This window comes from Pristiophorus japonicus, chromosome 24, assembly GCF_044704955.1.
Source record: "Pristiophorus japonicus isolate sPriJap1 chromosome 24, sPriJap1.hap1, whole genome shotgun sequence".
In the NCBI taxonomy this organism is placed as follows: Eukaryota; Metazoa; Chordata; class Chondrichthyes; family Pristiophoridae; genus Pristiophorus; species Pristiophorus japonicus.
The window spans coordinates 6,478,342-6,497,122 of NC_092000.1; the positions used below are offsets into that span (position 1 = coordinate 6,478,342).

Consider the following 18,781-nt stretch of genomic DNA (forward strand, 5'->3'; position numbering starts at 1 on the left):
AGTGCAGCGCTCCCTCAGTACTGCCCCTCCGACAGTGCAGCACTCCCTCAGTACTGCCCCTCCGACAGTGCAGCGCTCCCTCAGTACTGCCCCTCCGACAGTGTGGCGCTCCCTCAGTACTGCCCCTCCGACAGTGCAGCGCTCCCTCAGTACTGCCCCTCCGACAGTGTGGCGCTCCCCCAGTACTGCCCCTCCGACAGTGCAGCGCTCCCTCAGTACTGCACTGGGATGCTGTGCTGAAGTCTCTGAAGCCAGACTTGAACCCACAACCTTCTGACTCCGAGGCGAGTGTGCTGCCCACTGAGCCACAGCTGACACACTAGGGTCAAAGTGCACAAAGTCCCTGTGACCATGCTGGTGTGGGTCGCCCTGTGAGCCAGACAGACTCGACACTGTGAGTTGGCCAAGGCCAGATCCTACTTCAATAAATCAGCTTTGCTGACAGCGGGCTGTGTTCTGAACTAAGGAGTGGTCTCACTTTAATTTTCATGACGTGTGGGTATAGAAATAACTGATAACATTATTGGGATAATTAAATGGTATTTGGCTTCCCACCAGGGTCAAAAGTTCTAAATGCATTTTACTCCCTGAAGGCTTGAAATAATAATAAACCTTCCGTTGACTCCTGCCTGTTAATTAACCAGCAAAGCACTTCATCACCGCCTTTCAAAGACACATCTCTCACATTAATATATGAGCACGACTGTGATTTAAGAAGTCTGATATTGCTGTAGCAGTGTTGTGAGGTTAGTGAGTGTGAGGTTGGCTGGTTTACTGGGTTAGCCTCCTGCCTTTCAATGCCGGGATTGAAATGCAGCCCAGATTGTTGGGACGCGGCCTTCTCAGGCCACAGGGTGTCAAGGCCGCGGGGAGATGGTGTGGCATGGGACCAGGGATTGAGGGACTTCAGTCACGTGGAGAAGCTGGAGTAGCTGGGATTGTTCTCCCCGGAGCAGAGAAGGTCAAGGGGAGATTTGATAAAAAGATGCTCAATATTCTGAGGGCTTTGGATAAGAGTAAACAGGGAGAAACCGTTTCCAGTGGCAGGAGGGGAGAAAGATTGCAAAGTGCCGCAGTACAGCGGGACCTGGGGGTTACTTGTGCATGAAACACAAAAGGATAGTATGCAGGTACAGCAAGTGATCAGGAAGGCCAATGGAATCTTGGCCTTTATTGCAAGGGGGATGGAGTATAAAAGCAGGGAAGTCTTGCTCCAGTTATACAGGGTATTGGTGAGGCCACACCTGGAATACTGCGTGCAGTTTTGGTTTCCATATTTACGAAAGGATATACTTGCTTTGGAGGCAGTTCAGAGAAGGTTCACTCGGTTGATTCCGGGGATGAGGGGGTTGACTTATGAGGAAAGGTTGAGGAGGTTGGGCCTCTACTCATTGGAATTCAGAAGAATGAGAGGTGATCTTACCGAAACGTATAAGATAATGAGGGGGCTCGACAAGGTGGATGCAGAGAGAATGTTTCCACTGATGGGAGACTAGAACTAGAGGCATGGTCTTAGAATAAGGGGCCGCCAATTTAAAACTGAGATGAGGAGGAATTTCTTCTCTCAGAGGATTGTAAATCTGTGGAATTCGCTGCCTCAGGGAGCTGTGGAAGCCGGGTCATTGAATAAATTTAAGACAGAGATAGACAGTTTCTTAAATTATCAGGGGATAAGGGGTTTATGGGGAGCGGGCGGGGAAGTGGACCTGAGTCCATGATCGGATCAGCCGTGATCGTATTAAATGGCGGAGCAGGCTCGAGGGACCGTATGACCTACTCCTGCTCCTAGTTCTTATGTTCTTATGTAACCAGAGGGACACAGATTTAAAGTGATTGGCAAAAGAACCAGAGGGGGCGATGAGGAACGTTCACCGCGATGTGGAATGTACCGTACTGCCTGAAAGGGTACTGAATAAGGACAATGTTGCAGGGCTATGGGGAAAGGGCAATGGGAGTGGGACTAATGGGATCACTCTTTCAAAGAGCTGGCACAGGCAGGATGGGCCAAATGACCTCCTCCTGTGCTATATGATTCTATGAGTCCGTCAAAAATATACAAATGAGGGGCACTTTCTGTGTCTATCAGGTCACCCCCTCAGCCTTCTCTTGCTAGAGACAACAGCCTGAACCTGATCACTCTTTCCTGAGGGTAGCACCCCTCGCAGTTCTGGTATCATCCTTGTAAATCTTTTTCACACCTTTTTCAGTGCCTCTATATCCTTTCTGTAACATGGCGACCAGAACTGCGCACAGTGCTGTATATGTGTGTAACATGGAGATCAGAACTGTGCACAGTGCTGTATATGTGTGTAACATGGAGATCAGAACTGTGCACAGTGCGGTATGTGTGTAACATGGAGATCAGAACTGTGCACAGTGCTGTATGTGTGTAACATGGAGATCAGAACTGTGCACAGTGCGGTATGTGTGTAACATGGAGATCAGAACTGTGCACAGTGCTGTATGTGTGTGTAACATGGAGACCAGAACTGTGCACAGTGCAGTATGTGAGTGTAACATGGCGATCAGAACTGTGCACAGTGCTGTATGTGTGTGTAACATGGAGACCAGAACTGTGCACAGTGCGGTATGTGTGTAACATGGAGACCAGAACTGTGCACAGTGCAGTATGTGAGTGTAACATGGCGATCAGAACTGTGCACAGTGCTGTATGTGTGTGTAACATGGAGACCAGAACTGTGCACAGTGCGGTATGTGTGTGTAACATGGAGATCAGAACTGTGCACAGTGCGGTATGTGTGTAACATGGCAATCAGAACTGTGCACAGTGCTGTATGTGTGTAACATGGAGACCAGAACTGTGCACAGTGCGGTATGTGTGTAACATGGAGACCAGAACTGTGCACAGTGCGGTATGTGTGTGTAACATGGAGACCAGAACTGTGCACAGTGCGGTATGTGTGTGTAACATGGAGATCAGAACTGTGCACAGTGCTGTATGTGTGTGTAACATGGAGATCAGAACTGTGCACAGTGCTGTATGTGTGTGTAACATGGAGACCAGAACTGCGCACAGTGCTGTATGTGTGTGTAACATGGAGATCAGAACTGTGCACAGTGCGGTATGTGTGTAACATGGAGATCAGAACTGTGCACAGTGCTGTATGTGTGTGTAACATGGAGACCAGAACTGCGCACAGTGCTGTATGTGTGTGTAACATGGAGATCAGAACTGTGCACAGTGCTGTATGTGTGTAACATGGAGACCAGAACTGTGCACAGTGCGGTATGTGTGTAACATGGAGATCAGAACTGCGCACAGTGCGGTATGTGTGTAACATGGCGATCAGAACTGTGCACAGTGCTGTATGTGTGTGTAACATGGAGATCAGAACTGTGCACAGTGCGGTATGTGTGTGTAACATGGAGACCAGAACTGTGCACAGTGCTGTATGTGTGTGTAACATGGCGATCAGAACTGCGCACAGTGCGGTATGTGTGTAACATGGCGATCAGAACTGTGCACAGTGCTGTATGTGTGTAACATGGCGATCAGAACTGTGCACAGTGCTGTATGTGTGTAACATGGCGATCAGAACTGTGCACAGTGCTGTATGTGTGTGTAACATGGAGATCAGAACTGTGCACAGTGCGGTATGTGTGTAACATGGAGATCAGAACTGCGCACAGTGCTCTATGTGTGTAACCCTCAGCTCACTAGGGCTCCCTGCTTCCATTCCCCATAAACTACGAGTCCCTCAGAACACCGCTTTCTACACTATAACCCAACCCACGGCAATAAAGGGGACAATTCCTCTCGCACCCCCTCTGGCGATCGGGATCAGCCCAGGCGATCACATTGACCATGTGAACGTCATAAAGCTGCCCCAGTTTTTAAGTCACTGGCTTGCGTAAAGAAGATGAGCTTATGCACAGGGATTTAAAGCCATCATCTCGAGCTTTTAGAATCACGGAGCGGTTCCAGCGCGGGAGGAGGCCATTCGGCCCGTCGAGCCCGTGCCGGCTCTCTGCAAGAGCCCTTCAGCCAGTCCCACTCCCCCCGCCCTTTCCCCGTAACCCTGCACATTCTTTGTCCTTCAGGCACTTATCCAACTCCCTTTTGAAAGCCACGATTGAGTCTGTCTCCACCACCCTCTCAGGCAGCGCATTCCAGATCCTAACCACTCGCTGCGGGGAAAACGTTTTCCCTCATGTCGCCTTTGGATCTTCTGCCAATCGCCTTAAATCTGTGTCCTCTGGTTCTCCACCCTTCCGCCCAATGGGAACAGTCTCTAGCTCTCTATCTACTCTGTCCAGACCCCTCAGGAGTTTGAACACCTCCATCAAATCTCCTCTCGACCTTCTCTGCTCCAAGGAGAACAACCCCGGCTTCTCCGGTCTATCCCCGTCACTGAAGTCCCTCATCCCTGGAACCATTCTCGTCAATCTTTTCTGCCCACTCTCGAAGGCCTTCACATCCTGCCTAAAGTGCGGTGCCCAGAATTGGCCACAATACTCCAGTTGAGGCCGAACCAGTGTTTTATACAGGTTCATCGTAACTTCTTTTACAAGCAGATAGGCACTGCATGGAGCATTGTCTCAGTGGTCCACGCCAGCGCCTCGATCAATCAACGATCAATTTGTACCTTTTCCAGCAGCTGTCGGAGTTGCTTACTGCGTGCGTCACGGGAACACATACTCCGCTGAGCCACCACAGCACATACACACTTCCCATCAGGATCCTGGGCGGAGCTGTAGATCTCCCAACCTTCCTCGGGACTTGGGAAGAGGGTCTGCGGGAATAAAGGAGAATGCAGTGAAAGGGCAGCCGATGGTCGCAACTTCGGAATCAGCACAACACAGGCACGGAAGACACAGTTCATCACAGTTACGGGAAGCCATCCCCGACTCTCTGAAGCAGCAAGGCTTAGCCAGTACAGTTAGGCCACCGTCCAATCCCAGACAGCACAGATTGGCTCAAAGATGGTTTGGCTCGACAGGGAACGGATTCAAGTCCCACTCCGTGAGATGCAATCGCTCAGGTATCAGCTGTGGCTCAGGAGGCAGCACACTCGCCTCTGGGTCAGAAGGTTGGGGGTTAAACTCCCACTCCAAGAATATGAGCACAAAAACCTAGGCTGATACTCCCGTGCAGTACTGAGGGAGCACCGCACTGTCGGAGGGGCAGTGCTGAGGGAGCGCCGCACTGTCGGAGGGGCAGTGCTGAGGGAGCGCCGCACTGTCGGAGGGGCAGTACTGAGGGAGCACCGCACTGTCGGAGGGGCAGTGCTGAGGGAGCACCGCACTGTCGGAGGGGCAGTGCTGAGGGAGCGCCGCACTGTCGGAGGGGCAGTGCTGAGGGAGCGCCGCACTGTCGGAGGGGCAGTGCTGAGGGAGCGCCGCACTGTCGGAAGGGCAGTGCTGAGGGAGCGCTGCACTGTCGGAGGGGCAGTGCTGAGGGAGTGCAGCACTGTCGGAGGGGCAGTGCTGAGGGAGCCCCGCACTGTCGGAGGGGCAGTACTGAGGGAGCACCGCACTGTCGGAGGGGCAGTGCTGAGGGAGCACCGCACTGTTGGAGGGGCAGTACTGAGGGAGCGCCACATTGTTGGAGGGGCAGTACTGAGGGAGTGCCGCACTGTTGGAGGGGCAGTACTGAGGGAGCGCCGCACTGTCGGAGGGGCACGACTGAGGGAGTGCCACACTGTCGGAGGGGCAGTACTGAGGGAGCGCCGCACTGTCGGAGGGGCAGTACTGAGGGAGTGCCGCACTGTCGGAGGGGCAGTACTGAGGGAGCGCCGCACTGTCGGAGGGGCAGTACTGAGGGAGCCCTGTACTGTCAGAGGGGCAGTACTGAGGGAGCGCCGCACTGTCGGAGGGGCAGTACTGAGGAAGCGCCGCACTGTCGGAGGGGCAGTACTGAGGGAGTGCCTTTTGGATAAAATGATGTAAAACTCTTTTTTTGTCTTTTCTGCCATCTCAAGTGTATGTGAAAGATCCCACGGCACTGTTTCGATGAAGAGAAAGGGAATTATCCCTGATGTCCCGGGCCAATATTTATCCCTCACTAAAAACAGATTATCTGGGTCATTATCACATTGCTGTGTGTGGGAGCTTGCTGTGCGCAAATTGGCTGCCGCGTTTCCCACATTACAACAATGACTGCACTCCAAAAGCACTTCATTGGCTGTAAGGCGCTTTGAGATGTCCGGTGGTCCGTGAAAGGCACACTATGGATGGGAAAAGTTCTAAATAAAGGCACAACACACGCGGGAAAAAAAGTATGTTGTTCCACATTTACTGGAACTGCAAAGGCAGCTTTTGTTTTTGTGTTTGCCACAGTGAGACAGCATTGGGAATAACTCAGTTTTCCACAGGTACACTGTCGACAGCATCAAGCACCTCCAGGTGAGTCAGAGATCAGGTAAAGTGGCATTCAAAGCTCCAGCTGTTCAGCCCGAACAATTGGGTTGAAATTGGGTCTTGAAAGGTTAATAGTAACTTTCTTAAAGCGTTCATGTGAAGGTCATTCTTCTGTTATCAAAAGAATGGTGTCAAGTCAACTCATTATTATTACCTAGTGGCTGTTCATTCCGTGCTAACACATGTGCTAACCTCAATCTTGGCTCACCCTCTATTGCAGTAGAGTAATAGTTCCATTTCCCGCAGCAGGCAGCCCTGCACCCCTCCATTGTGAGATTGCCAATTTAGGAGCAGTTTTGTGATAAGGAAATGGAGTGAAACTGATTGTCCTACTGGGCCTTCACTGCCCGGAAGAGCGAGCAGAATTTCGTCCCATCTGGTCTGGACTTCAACCCAGATTGCATTTCTACAGCGCCTGTCTCGACCACCGGACGTCTCAAAGCGCTTTGCAACCAATGAAGTACTTTTGGAGTGGAGTCACTGTTGTAATGTGGGAAATGCGGCAGCCAATTTGCACACAGCAAGCTCCCACACACAGCAATGTGATAATGAGCAGATAATCTGTTTTTTGTGATGTTGTTTGAGGGATAAATATTGGCCCTAGGGCACCGGGGAGAACTCCCCTGCTCTTCTGCGAAATCGTGCCATGGGATCTTTTATGTCCACCTGAGAGGGCAGACGGGGCCTCGGTTTAATGTTTCATCTGAAAGACAGCACCTCTGACTGTGCGGCGTTCCCTCAGTATTGCCCCTCCGACAGTGCGGCACTCCCTCAGTACTGCCCCTCTGACAATGCGGCACTCCCTCAGCACTGCCCCTCCGACAGTGCGGCGCTCCCTCAGCACTGCCCCTCCGACAGTGCGGCGCTCCCTCAGTACTGCACTGGGAGTGTCAGCCTAGATTTTGTGCTCAAGTCCCTGTAGTGGGACCTGAACCCACAAGCTTCTGACTCAGAAGTGTGAGTGCTGCCCACTGAGCCACAGGGTTATACAGGGTCATAAGAACTTAAGAATTAGGAACAGGAGTAGGCCATCTAGCCCCTCGAGCCTGCTCCGCCATTCAACAAGATCATGGCTGATCTGGCCGTGGACTCAGCTCCACTTACCCGCCCGCTCCCCATAACACTTAATTCCCTTATTGGTTAAAAATCAATCTATCTGTGATTTGAATACATTCGATGAGCTAGCCTCAACTGCTTCCTTGGGCAGAGAATTCCACAGATTCACAACCCTCTGGGAGAAGAAATTCCTTCTCAACTCGGTTTTAAATTGGCTTCTCCGTATTTTGAGGCTGTGCCCCCTAGTTCTAGTCTCCCCGACCAGTGGAAACAACCTCTCTGCCTCTATCTTGTCTATCCCTTTCATTATTTTAAATGTTTCTATAAGATCGCCCCTCATCCTTCTGAACTCCAACGAGTAAAGACCCAGTCTACTCAATCTATCATCATAAGGTAACCCCCTCATCTCCGGAATCAGCCTAGTGAATCGTCTCTGTAACCCCTCCAAAGCTAGTATATCCTTCCTTCAGTAAGGTGACCAAAACTGCACGCAGTACTCCAGGTGCGGCCTCACCAATACCCTGTACAGTTGCAGCAGGACGGAGAGAAGATATTTGCACTGGTGGGAGAATCCAAATCTTGAGGCCATCAATATAAGACAGTCACTAAATAAATCCAATGGGGAATTCAGGAGAAACTTCTTTACCCAGAGAGCGGTGAGAATGTGGAACTCGCTGCCACAGGGAGGGGTTGAGGTGAATAAAGAAAGACTTGCATTTATGTCGCACCTTTCATGGCTACCCGGACATCCCAAAGCACTTTACAGCCAATGAGGTACCTCTGGAGTGTGGTCCCTGTTGTATCGTAGGATAAAGATGATGGAACGCCAAGTTGACTCGCCCCCACCACGCCAGGATCTCCAAACCGCTCACGCTTTAGTGAATTGCGCCAATTAGTTCTCCGTCAGAAGTTGACAGAATGGGCAGATTCAGAGTTAAATGACAGATCCGACGGGTGAGGGGGTGGGGGGGAGGTTCGGGGGGAGGGGGAGAGTGCGTGGTCCCTTTAACTGCCTGCGCGACCCGTTCAAAGTTTAGGGCACGGGCGGAATTTCACGGCGGACAGGCCAGCCCCGGGCCGCGGAGCTTGGCGGGAACGCTGACGAGGGGACTGTTTTTTTTTTAACCACGCCGCGAGTTGTTGCGATGCAGAACGCGCTGGCCAAAAGGGCGACGATCTGATTGTCAATTTAAAAAGGGCGTCGACTGAATACTTGATGTGGAGAAAAATGTGCGGGGCCGAGGGGAAAGAGCAGGGCGGGGCGGAGTGGGACTAACCGGATCGCTCTTTCACAGAGCCGGCACGGGCACGATGGGCCGAATGGACCTCCTTCAACATAACAGCAAACCAACGTAACCAAAACAGATTATCTGGTCTTTATCATGGTCCTGCTTGCGGGAGCTTGCTGTGCCCAAATCGACTGCTGCGTCTCCCACAGTGACCACACGTCCAAAAGCGTTTCATTGGCCGTAAAGCGCTTGGCGACGCCCAGTGGTCCGTGAAAGGCGCTATGCAAATGCAAGTCTTTGTTTTCTTTCTCCGAATCTGGGTCGAGATCCAGACCAGATGGGATGAAATTCTGCTCGCTCTTCTGGGCGAGTGAGTGCCTCTTTCTTTCTTTGCAGGGCTGTGAGATTCTCCGGCTGACATTTGCGATCCGCACTCTCTGTGTTTGTCATTCTGTTGACGGCGAAGCCTCCAACACACAGTTCCCCCCCACCCCCCGCGCCGATCTCCCCGGCACCGTGACAGGCTTTGTTTACCAGTGCGAGCACAGAGTGTGCGGTGCGAGCAGCAGGCAGCAGACGGGAGGGAATCAGCGCAGCGCGGAGGGAGGGCGATGTGTCACCTTGTGCTGGGCAGCCGTTAATGAGCACTGGGAGCTTGTTCCAGAGGCAGCTCCGACGCGGCAGCCCATGTGTCGCCCGTCCAGCAGACAGAATCTTCTCTTTAATTCGGCAGCTGTTGTTCAGCCGCAGCTCTGACCTCTCCTGAATCTCAATGACATCTGCTGCAGCCGTGGCTCAGTGGGCCGCGGGCTCGCCTCCGAGACAGAAGGACCTGGGATCAAGTCCAGGGACTCGAACGCAAAATATCTAGGCCGGCGCTCCCAGTGCAGTACGGGGGGAGCGCAGTACTGTGCTGTCGGAGGGGCGGTACTGAGGGAGCGCCGTACTGAGCTGTTGGAGGGGCAGTACTGAGGGTGCGCTGTCGGAGGGGCAGTACTGAGGGAGTGCCGCACTGTCGGAGGGGCAGTACTGAGGGAGCGCCGTACTGCGCTGTCGGAGGGGCGGTACTGAGGGAGCGCCGTACTGCGATGTCGGAGGGGCAGTACTGAGGGAGCGCCGTACTGCGCTGTTGGAGGGGCAGTACTGAGGGAGCGCCGTACTGCGCTGTTGGAGGGGCAGTACTGAGGGAGCGCCGGACTGCGCTGTTGGAGGGGCAGTACTGAGGGTGCGCTGTCGGAGGGGCAGTACTGAGGGAGTGCCGCACTGTCGGAGGGGCAGTACTGAGGGAGCGCCGCATTGTCGGAGGGGCAGTACTGAGGGAACGCCGCACTGTCATAGGGGCAGTACTGAGGGAGCACTGCACTGTGCATTGTCGGAGGGGCAGTACTGAGGGAACGCCGCACTGTCATAGGGGCAGTACTGAGGGAGCACTGCACTGTGCATTGTCGGAGGGGCAGTATTGAGGGAGCGCTGTACTGCGCATTTTCGGAGGGGCAGTACTGAGGGAGCGCTGCACTGTCGGAGTGCCGTATTTGGATGAGACGTTAAACCGAGGCCCCGCCTGCTCCCTCAGGTGGACGTAAAAGATTCCTCGGCACTATTTCGAAGAAGAGCAGGGGAGATCTTCCTGATGACTTGGCCAATACTTATCACTCAACATCGCTAAAAAAAAGATTATCACATTGCTGTGTGTGGGAGCTTGCTGTGCGCAAGTTGGCTGCTGCGTTTCCCACATTACAAGAGTGACTGCACTCCAAAAGTACTTCATTGGCTGTAAAGCGCTTCGACATGTCGTGAAAGGCGCTATATAAACGCAAGTCTTTCATTTCTTTTTGCTTCACAACAAGTTTAAAAATATGACTTAATTTGGACGTCTCAGTACAGGGGGCCTATCATGCTGTCGATAGTCCCTACCTTTCTTCTCCCTTGTTACAGACCCTTCCCTAAAATTCAGTAAGATGTTGAAACCCATACTCGTAGGCCTCAAACCCTCTCCAATGTCGCTCTGCGTTCTGCTGACTGCCCTGCCACACCCCCCACCCCCCGCTTCCCCATGGCACCCCCCCCACCCGTGTCCCTCCCACCCCCACCGCCCCGTCCCGTTGCCCCCCACCCCACTCCCACACCCACCTCCCCTGCACCCCGACCATCACCTTTTACGTTTGATTACAATCTCCGACTCGCCTGTTGTTTAGTAACCAGCTCCGCCGGCCTCTCAATTGAAGATCGCATTGATCTAGAATCTCACTGCAGCTTCAGAACATCCCGACTGGCCCCACAGCCAATGAGGTACTTGTTCTGAAGTTCGGCGTTCGTAGCTAAGCGACCAGCACTGCAGTCAAATATACGGACAGCAAGATCCCACCATGGTGACCGAGTGGTGGCAGGGGGAGGGCGGGGGGTGGGGGAATGACCAGCTAATCCACCTGTTGACCCACCAGTTACTATCGAAGCATTGACCACGCTCAATGGACGGGCCACACCGTCCGCACGCCCGATAACGTGCCCGCCGGGACAGGCACTCTACTCCCAGCTCCGTCACCGCAAGGCGAGTCCCAGGGCGGGCAGAGCAAACGTTTCAAGGACCCCCCCCTCACTGAAAAAGTGCAACGTTCCCCCCCACCGACTCCTGGGAATCCCCGGCCCAAGACCGCCCAAAGAGGAGGAGCGGCATCCGGGAGGGCGCAGAAGACCTCGAGCCTCTTCGCCGGCAGCAGGCGGAGGCCCAGTGCAAACGACGGAAGGAGCGCAGGACAACCCAAGCGCCCCCCCCCATCCCACACCCACCCGTCCCTCCAACCACCGTCTGCCCCACCGGTGACAGAGACTGTCGGTCCCGCATTGGTCTCGTCAGTCACCTGAGATCTCACGCTAGTGTGGAAGCAAGTCATCCTCGACTCCGAGGGGCTGCCCAAGAAGAGGAAAGAGGTGGGTGCTGTGTATGGAGAAAGAGTCAGGCGGAACACTGGGAGCTCAAGGTAAAGTGCGACCGTCGTCTTTTGTTGCAGGTCTCCAGAGTGCCTCTCCAACCTGTGAAGCCTCCTTAAATACCTGTGCTCCCAAGGGATTATGGGAAGGGGAGGGAGGAATCTTGGCCAGGAGCAGAGTTTGCAGAAGGGGGCCTGAAGGAATCGCTTTATTCTCCCCGTCGGAGAGGGAACGTTAACTCCATTGTGGTGCCAGTATGCGCTAGAGTGGAAGCAACTCTTCCTCGATTTCGAGGGACTGCCTATGATGGTGATGCCAGCGTTACAAATATAGCTGTGGTTATGGTCTCCCCAGGCCTCCCAAGCCATAAAACTGATCCAAACTCCCTTGATTTAATTAACACGATTTAATGAGCTCTAAGTCTTACAGTAGGCAGCTGCCAAGCACAATGCAATCTATTACTTTTAATTGCCCCACTATTGACTGCCCCATATAGCTTGGTCACTTCAATAAACTATCCAGTAGTTTGAATTAACCAATGTAACTAACACAGCAATGTCGGAACAAAACTATCAGATAATTCAAAGTCGCTCGCTTCAAATGAAGACACCATCCCATCCATGAAGTTAATGAAGCAGTAATTAATGAACTAGTTTCATTTCACATTTGTAATGCACACAATGTATCACACAGCCAACTGATCGAACGAACCCAGGTTCAGCCTCGTGACTGTGGCCGCTCCATGTTGCACATGATATACCCTCGCCCAGGATCAAGACTCCGAACATGAAGATTAAGGGCCAAAAGAAAGAAAGACTTGCATTTATATAGCGCCTTTCACAACCACCAGACATCCCAAAGCGCTTTACAGCCAATGAAGTACTTTTGGAGTGTAGTCACTGTTGTAATGTGGGAAACGCGGCAGCTAATTTGCACACAGCAAGCTCCCACACACAGCAATGTGATAATGACTCAGATAATCTGTTTTTGTTATATTGATTGAGGGATAAATATTGGCCTCAGGACACCGGGGAGAACTCCCCTGCTCTTCTTCGAAATAGTGCCGTAGGATCTTTTAGGTCCACCTGAGAGAGCAGACGGAGCCTCGGTTTAACGTCTCCTCTGAAAGGCGGCACCTCCGACAGTGCGGTACTCCCTCAGTACTGCTCCTCAGACAGTGCAGCGCTTCCTCAGTAGTGCCCCTCCGACAGTGCGACGCTCCCTCAGTACTGCCCCTCCGACAGTGCGGCACTCCCTCAGTACTGACCCTCCGACAGTGCAGCGCTCCCTCAGTATTGCCCCTCCGACAGTGCGGCACTCCCTCAGTACTGCTCCTCCGACAGTGCATCACTCCCTCAGTACTGCCCCTCCGACAGTGCAGCGCTTCCTCAGTACTGCCCCTCCGACAGTGCAGCGCTTCCTCAGTAGTGCCCCTCCAACAGTGCAGCACTCCCTCAGTACTGTCCCTCTGACAGTACAGCGCTCCCTCAGTACTGCCCCTCCAATAGTGCGCCGCTCCCTCAGTACTGCCCCTCCGACAGTGCGGCACTCCCTCAGAACTACACTGGGAGTATCAGCTTAGATTTTTGTGCGCGAGCCCCTGGAGTGGGACTTGAACCCACAACCTTCTGACTCATGGGCGAGAGGCCTATAAAAAGGCCCAACGTTGGTGAGTCGGAGAGGTCCAGCCGGTGCAGCTGCAGGGTGAGAAGGCAAAAAAGAAGTAGAAAGAAATTGAAAGGTGACGTCACAGCCAAGGGGGTAAGTGATTGGCTGTTGATTGGTAAGTAGCTTTTCTTTTTCTTTTCTAAATCAGTAACATTTAGCATTGTTGTTGCCAAATTAAGTTAATCTAAGGGTTGAGTCATGGCAGGACATGTGTTATGCTCCTCCTGTACTATGTGGGAACTCAGGGACACTTCCGATGTCCCTGACGACTACGTGTGCGGGAAGTGTATCCGCCTGCAGCTCCTGACAGACCGCATTGCGGCACTGGAGCTGAGGGTGGATTCACTCTGGAGCATCCACGATGCTGAGAATGACGTGAATAGCACGTTTAGCGAGTTGGCCACACTGCAGGTAAAGGGTACACAGCCAGATAGTGAATGGGTGACCAGCAGGAAGAGCAGTGCAAGGAAGGTGGTGCAGGGGTCCCCTGCGGTCATCCCCCTGCAAAACAGATATACCGCTTTGGGTACTGTTGAGGGGGATGACTTATCAGGGGAGAGCAGCAGCAGCCAAGCTCATGGCACCGTGGGTGGCTCTGCTGCACAGGAGGGCAGGAAAACGAGTGGGAGAGCGATAGTGATAGAGGATTCGATTGTAAGGGGAATAGATAGACGTTTCTGCGGCCGCAACCGAGACTCCAGGATGATATGTTGCCTCCCTGGTGCAGGGGTCAAGGATGTCTCGGAGCGGGTGCAGGGCATTCTGAAAAGGGAGGGTGAACAGCCAGTTGTCATGGTGCATATAGGTACCAACGATAAAGGTAAAAAACAGGATGAGGTCCTACGAGACGAATTTAGGGAGCTAGGAGCTAAATTAAAAAGTAGGACCTCAAAGGTAGTAATCTCAGGATTGCTACCAGTGCCACGTGCAAGTCAGAGTAGGAATCGCAGGATAGCTCAGATGAATACGTGGCTTGAGGAGTGGTGCAAGAGTGAGGGATTCAAATCCCTGGGGCATTGGAACCGGTTCTGAGGGAGGTGGGACCAGTACAAACCGGACGGTCTGTACCTGGGCAGGACCGGAACCAATGTCCTAGGGGGAGTGTTTGCTAGTGCTGTTTGGGAGGAGTTAAACTAACATGGCAGGGGGATGGGAACCTATGCAGGGAGACAGAGGGAAATAAATTGGAGGCAGAAGCAAAAGATAGAAAGGAGAATAGTAAAAATGGAGGGCAGAGAAACCCAAAGCAAAAACAAAAAGGGCCACATTACAGCAAAATTCTAAAGGGACAAAGTGTGTTAAAAAGACAAGCCTAAAGGCTCTATGCCTCAATGCGAGGAGTATTCGGAATAAGTTGGATGAATTAACTGCGCAGATAGCAGTTAACGGTTATGATGTAATTGGCATCACGGAGACATGGCTCCAGGGTGACCAAGGCTGGGAACTCAACATCCAGGGATATTCAATATTTAGGAAAGATAGACAGAAAGGAAAAGGAGGCGGGGTGGCATTGCTGGTTAAAGAGAAAATTAATGCAATAGTAAGGAGGGACATTAACTTGGATGATGTGGAACGGTATAGGTGGAGCTACGGAATACCAAAGGTGGGAGTTGTGTATAGACCACCAAACAGTAGTAGTGAGGTTGGGGACATCATCAAACAAGAAATAAGGGATGTGTGCAATAAAGGTACAGCAGTTATCATGGGCGACTTTAATCTACATATTGATTGGTCTCACCAAACTGGTAGCAATGCGGTGGAGGAGGATTTCCTGGAGTGTATTAGTGATGGTTTTCTAGACCAATATGTCAAGGACCAACTAGAGAGCTGGCCATCCTAGACTGGGTGATGTGTAATGAGAAAGGACTAATTAGCAATCTTGTTGTGCGAGGCCCCTTGGGGAAGAGTGACCATAATATGGTAGAATTCTTTATTAAGATGGAAAGTGACACAGTTCATTTGGAAACTAGGGCCCTGAACTTAAGGAAAGGTAACTTCGATGGTATGAGGCGTGAATTGGCTAGAATAGACTGGCAAAAGATACTTAAAGGGTTGACGGTGGATAAACAATGGCAAACATTTAAAGATCACATGGATGAACTTCAGCAATTGTACATCCCTGTCTGGAGTAAAAATAAAACGGGGAAGATGGCACAACTGTGGCTAACAAGGGAAATTAAGGATAATGTTAAAGCCAAGGAAGAGGCATATAAATTGGCTAGAAAAAGCAACAAACCTGAGGACTGGGAGAAATTTAGAATTCAACGAGGAGGACTAAGGGTTTAATTAAGAGGGGGAAAATAGAGTACGAGAGGAAGCTTGCAGGGAACATAAAAACTGACTGCAAAAGCTTCTATAAATATGTGAAGAGAAAAAGATTAGTGAAGACAAACTTAGATCCCTTGCAGTAGGATTCAGGTGAATTTATAATGGGGAACAAAGAAATGGCAGACCAATTGAACAAATACTTCGGCCCTAGAAATAGTGGATGCATTGGGGATCATTTTTCAACAGTCTATCGACTCTGGATCAGTTCCTATGGACTGGAGGGTAGCTAATGTAACACCACTTTTTAAAAAAGGAGGGAGAGAGAAAACAGGTAATTATAGACCAGTTAGCCTGACATCAGTAGTGGGGAAAATGTTGGAATCAATTATTAAGGATGAAATAACAGCGCATTTGGAAAGCAGTGACAGGATCGGTCCAAGTCAGCATGGATTTATGAAAGGGAAATCATAATTGACAAATCTTCTGGAATTTTTTGAGAATGTAACTAGCAGAGTGGACAAGGGAGAACCAGTGGATGTGGTGTATTTGGACTTTCAAAAAGCTTTTGACAAGGTCCCGTACAAGAGATTGGTGTGCAAGATCAAAGCGCATGGTATTGGGGGTAATGTACTGACGTGGATAGAGAACTGGTTGGCAGACAGAAAGCAGAGAGTCGGGATAAACGGGTCCTTTTCAGAATGGCAGGCAGTGACGAGTGGGGTGCCACAGGGTTCAGTGCTGGGACCCCAGCTCTTTACAATATACATTAACGGTTTAGATGAAGGAATTGAGTGTAATATCTCCACGTTTGCAGATGACACTAAACTGGGTGGCGGTGTGAGCTGTGAGGAGGACACTAAGAGGCTGCAGGGTGACTTGGACAGGTTAGGTGAGTGGGCAAATGCATGGCAGATGCAGTAAAATGTGGACAAATGTGAGGTTATCCATTTTGGGGGCAAAAACACGAAGGCAGAATATTATCTGAATGGCGGCAGATTAGGAAAAGGGGAGGTGCAACGAGACCTGGGTGTCACGGTTCATCAGTCACTGATAATGTGCATGCAGGTACAGCAGGCGGTGAAGAAGGCAAATGGTATGTTGGCCTTCATAGCTAGGGGATTTGAATATAAGAGCAAGGAGGTCTTACTGCAGTTGTATAGGGCCTTAGTGAGGCCTCACCTGGAATATTGTGTTCAGTTTTGGTCTCCCAATCTGAGGAAGGACCTTCTTGCTATTGAGGGAGTGCAGCGAAGGTTCACCAGACTGATTCCAGGGATGGCAGGACTGACATATGAGGAGAGACTGGATCAACTGGGCCTTTATTCGCTGGAGTTTAGAAGGATGAGAGGGGATCTCATAAAAATGTATAAGATTCTGACGGGACTGGACAGGTTAGATGCGGGAAGAATGTTCCCGATGTTGGGGAAGTCCAGAACCAGGGGACACAGTCTAAGGATAAGGGGTAGGCCATTTAGGACTGAGATGAGGAGAAACTTCTTCACTCAGAGAGTTGTTAACCTGTGGAATTCCCTGCCACAGAGAGTTGTTGAGGCCAGTTCATTGGATATATTCAAGAGGGAGTTAGAGATGGCCCTTATGGCTAAAGGGATCAAGGGGAATGGAGAGAAAGCAGGAAAGGGGTACTGAGGGAATGATCAGCCATGATATTATTGAATGGTGGTGCAGGCTTGAAGGGCCGAATGGCCTGCTCCTGCACCTATTTTCTATGTTTCTATGTTTCTATGAGAGTGCTGCCCACTGAGCCACAGCTGACACTGGGGCTTTCGCTGATTTGGGTTGCCATCTTTGGTTGGGCGCAATGCTGGAGATGTGATCATGTGACCGCCTGCCTTGAACGGCCTTGCCCCCACACTCCCGCCATTTGTCGGCCAACCCATCCATCCTCACAGTGCCCCGCCTTCCCCTACCAATGGGGGAAGCTGATTGGATGTCAGTCAAGACCCATCAGAACTCATCTTCAATATTTTTATAATGTTTGAAAGTGTTCAAAAGAATATAGAAAAACCCAGTTTTTTTGAACGCTTCCCTATTGATTTAGCTCCCGGGTGTTGCTCCCTGGATTCCTCAATTCCTGGAGATGCCAGGGCCAATCCTGGAGGGTTGGCGACTGCTAAGTGGAGTAGGGTTGAGGGAAAGATCACGACGTGTCCTAAAATTTGTAACGGTATCTGTAATGTATTTGCTTCAAAGGTTCTTTGCTTAAGAATTCATAGCAACACATTGCTATTAAGAACCAGTTGGTTTATGAGCAAAGGTTTAACATCACCTTCCGAATGTACTAGGAGACAGTGGGTCTTGTGAGAATGAGGAACTGAAGGATATCCTTATTAGGTGGGAAATTGTGTTCGGGAAATTGATGGGATTAAAGGCCGATAAATCTCCGGGGCTTGATAGTCTGCATCCCAGAGTACTTAAGGAAGTGGCTCTAGAAATAGTGGATACATTGGTGATCATTTTCCAACAATCTATCGACTCTGGATCAGTTCCTATGGACTGGAAGGTAGCTAATGTAACACCACTTTTTAAAAAAGGAGGGAGAGAGAAAGCGGGTAATTATAGACCGGTTAGCCTGACATCAGTAGTGGAGAAAATGTTTGAATCAATCATTAAGGATGAAATAGCAGCGCATTTGGAAAACAGTGACAGGATCGGTCCAAGTCAGCATGGATTTATGAAAGGGAAATCATGCTTGACGAATCTTCTGGAATTTTTTGAGGATGTAACTCGCAGAGTGGACAAGGGAGAACCAGTGGATGTGGTGTATTTGGACTTGCAAAAGGCTTTTGACAAAGAGATTGGCGTACAAAATCAAAGCGCATGGTATTGGGGGTAATGTACTGACGTGGATAGAGAACTGGTTGGCAGACAGGAAGCAGAGAGTCGGGATAAACGGGTCCTTTTCAGAATGGCAGGCAGTGACTAGTGGAGTGCCGCAGGGCTCAGTGCTGGGACCCCAGCTATTTACAATATACAATTTGGATGAAGGAATAGAGTGCAATATCTCCAAGTTTGCGGATGACACTAAGCTGGGTGGCACTGTGAGCTTTGAGGAGGATGCTAAGAGGCTGCAGGGTGACTGGGACAGATTAGGTGAGTGGGCAAATGCATGGCAGATGCAGTATAATGTGCATAAATGTGAGGTTATCCATTTTGGGGGCAAAAACACGAAGGCAGAATATTATCTGAATGGTGGCAGACTAGAAAAAGGGGAGGTGCAATGAGACCTGGGT

At 51.0% G+C, this 18,781-nt stretch overlaps 1 protein-coding gene across 2 annotated transcripts in view; it reads right to left on the minus strand.

Annotated features, from left to right (window-relative positions):
• The window catches only part of olfm2a (olfactomedin 2a), a 420,885-nt gene that overhangs the window by 99,539 nt on the left and 302,565 nt on the right, over window positions 1–18,781 (minus strand). The window contains exon 2 of one of the 2 annotated variants that reach the window (XM_070867015.1): window positions 4,608–4,754. In XM_070867015.1, the coding sequence (XP_070723116.1) occupies window positions 4,608–4,754 (147 nt within the window). The remainder of the gene's footprint in view (window positions 1–4,607; window positions 4,755–18,781) is intronic. The other variant, XM_070867014.1, reaches the window with a different exon arrangement.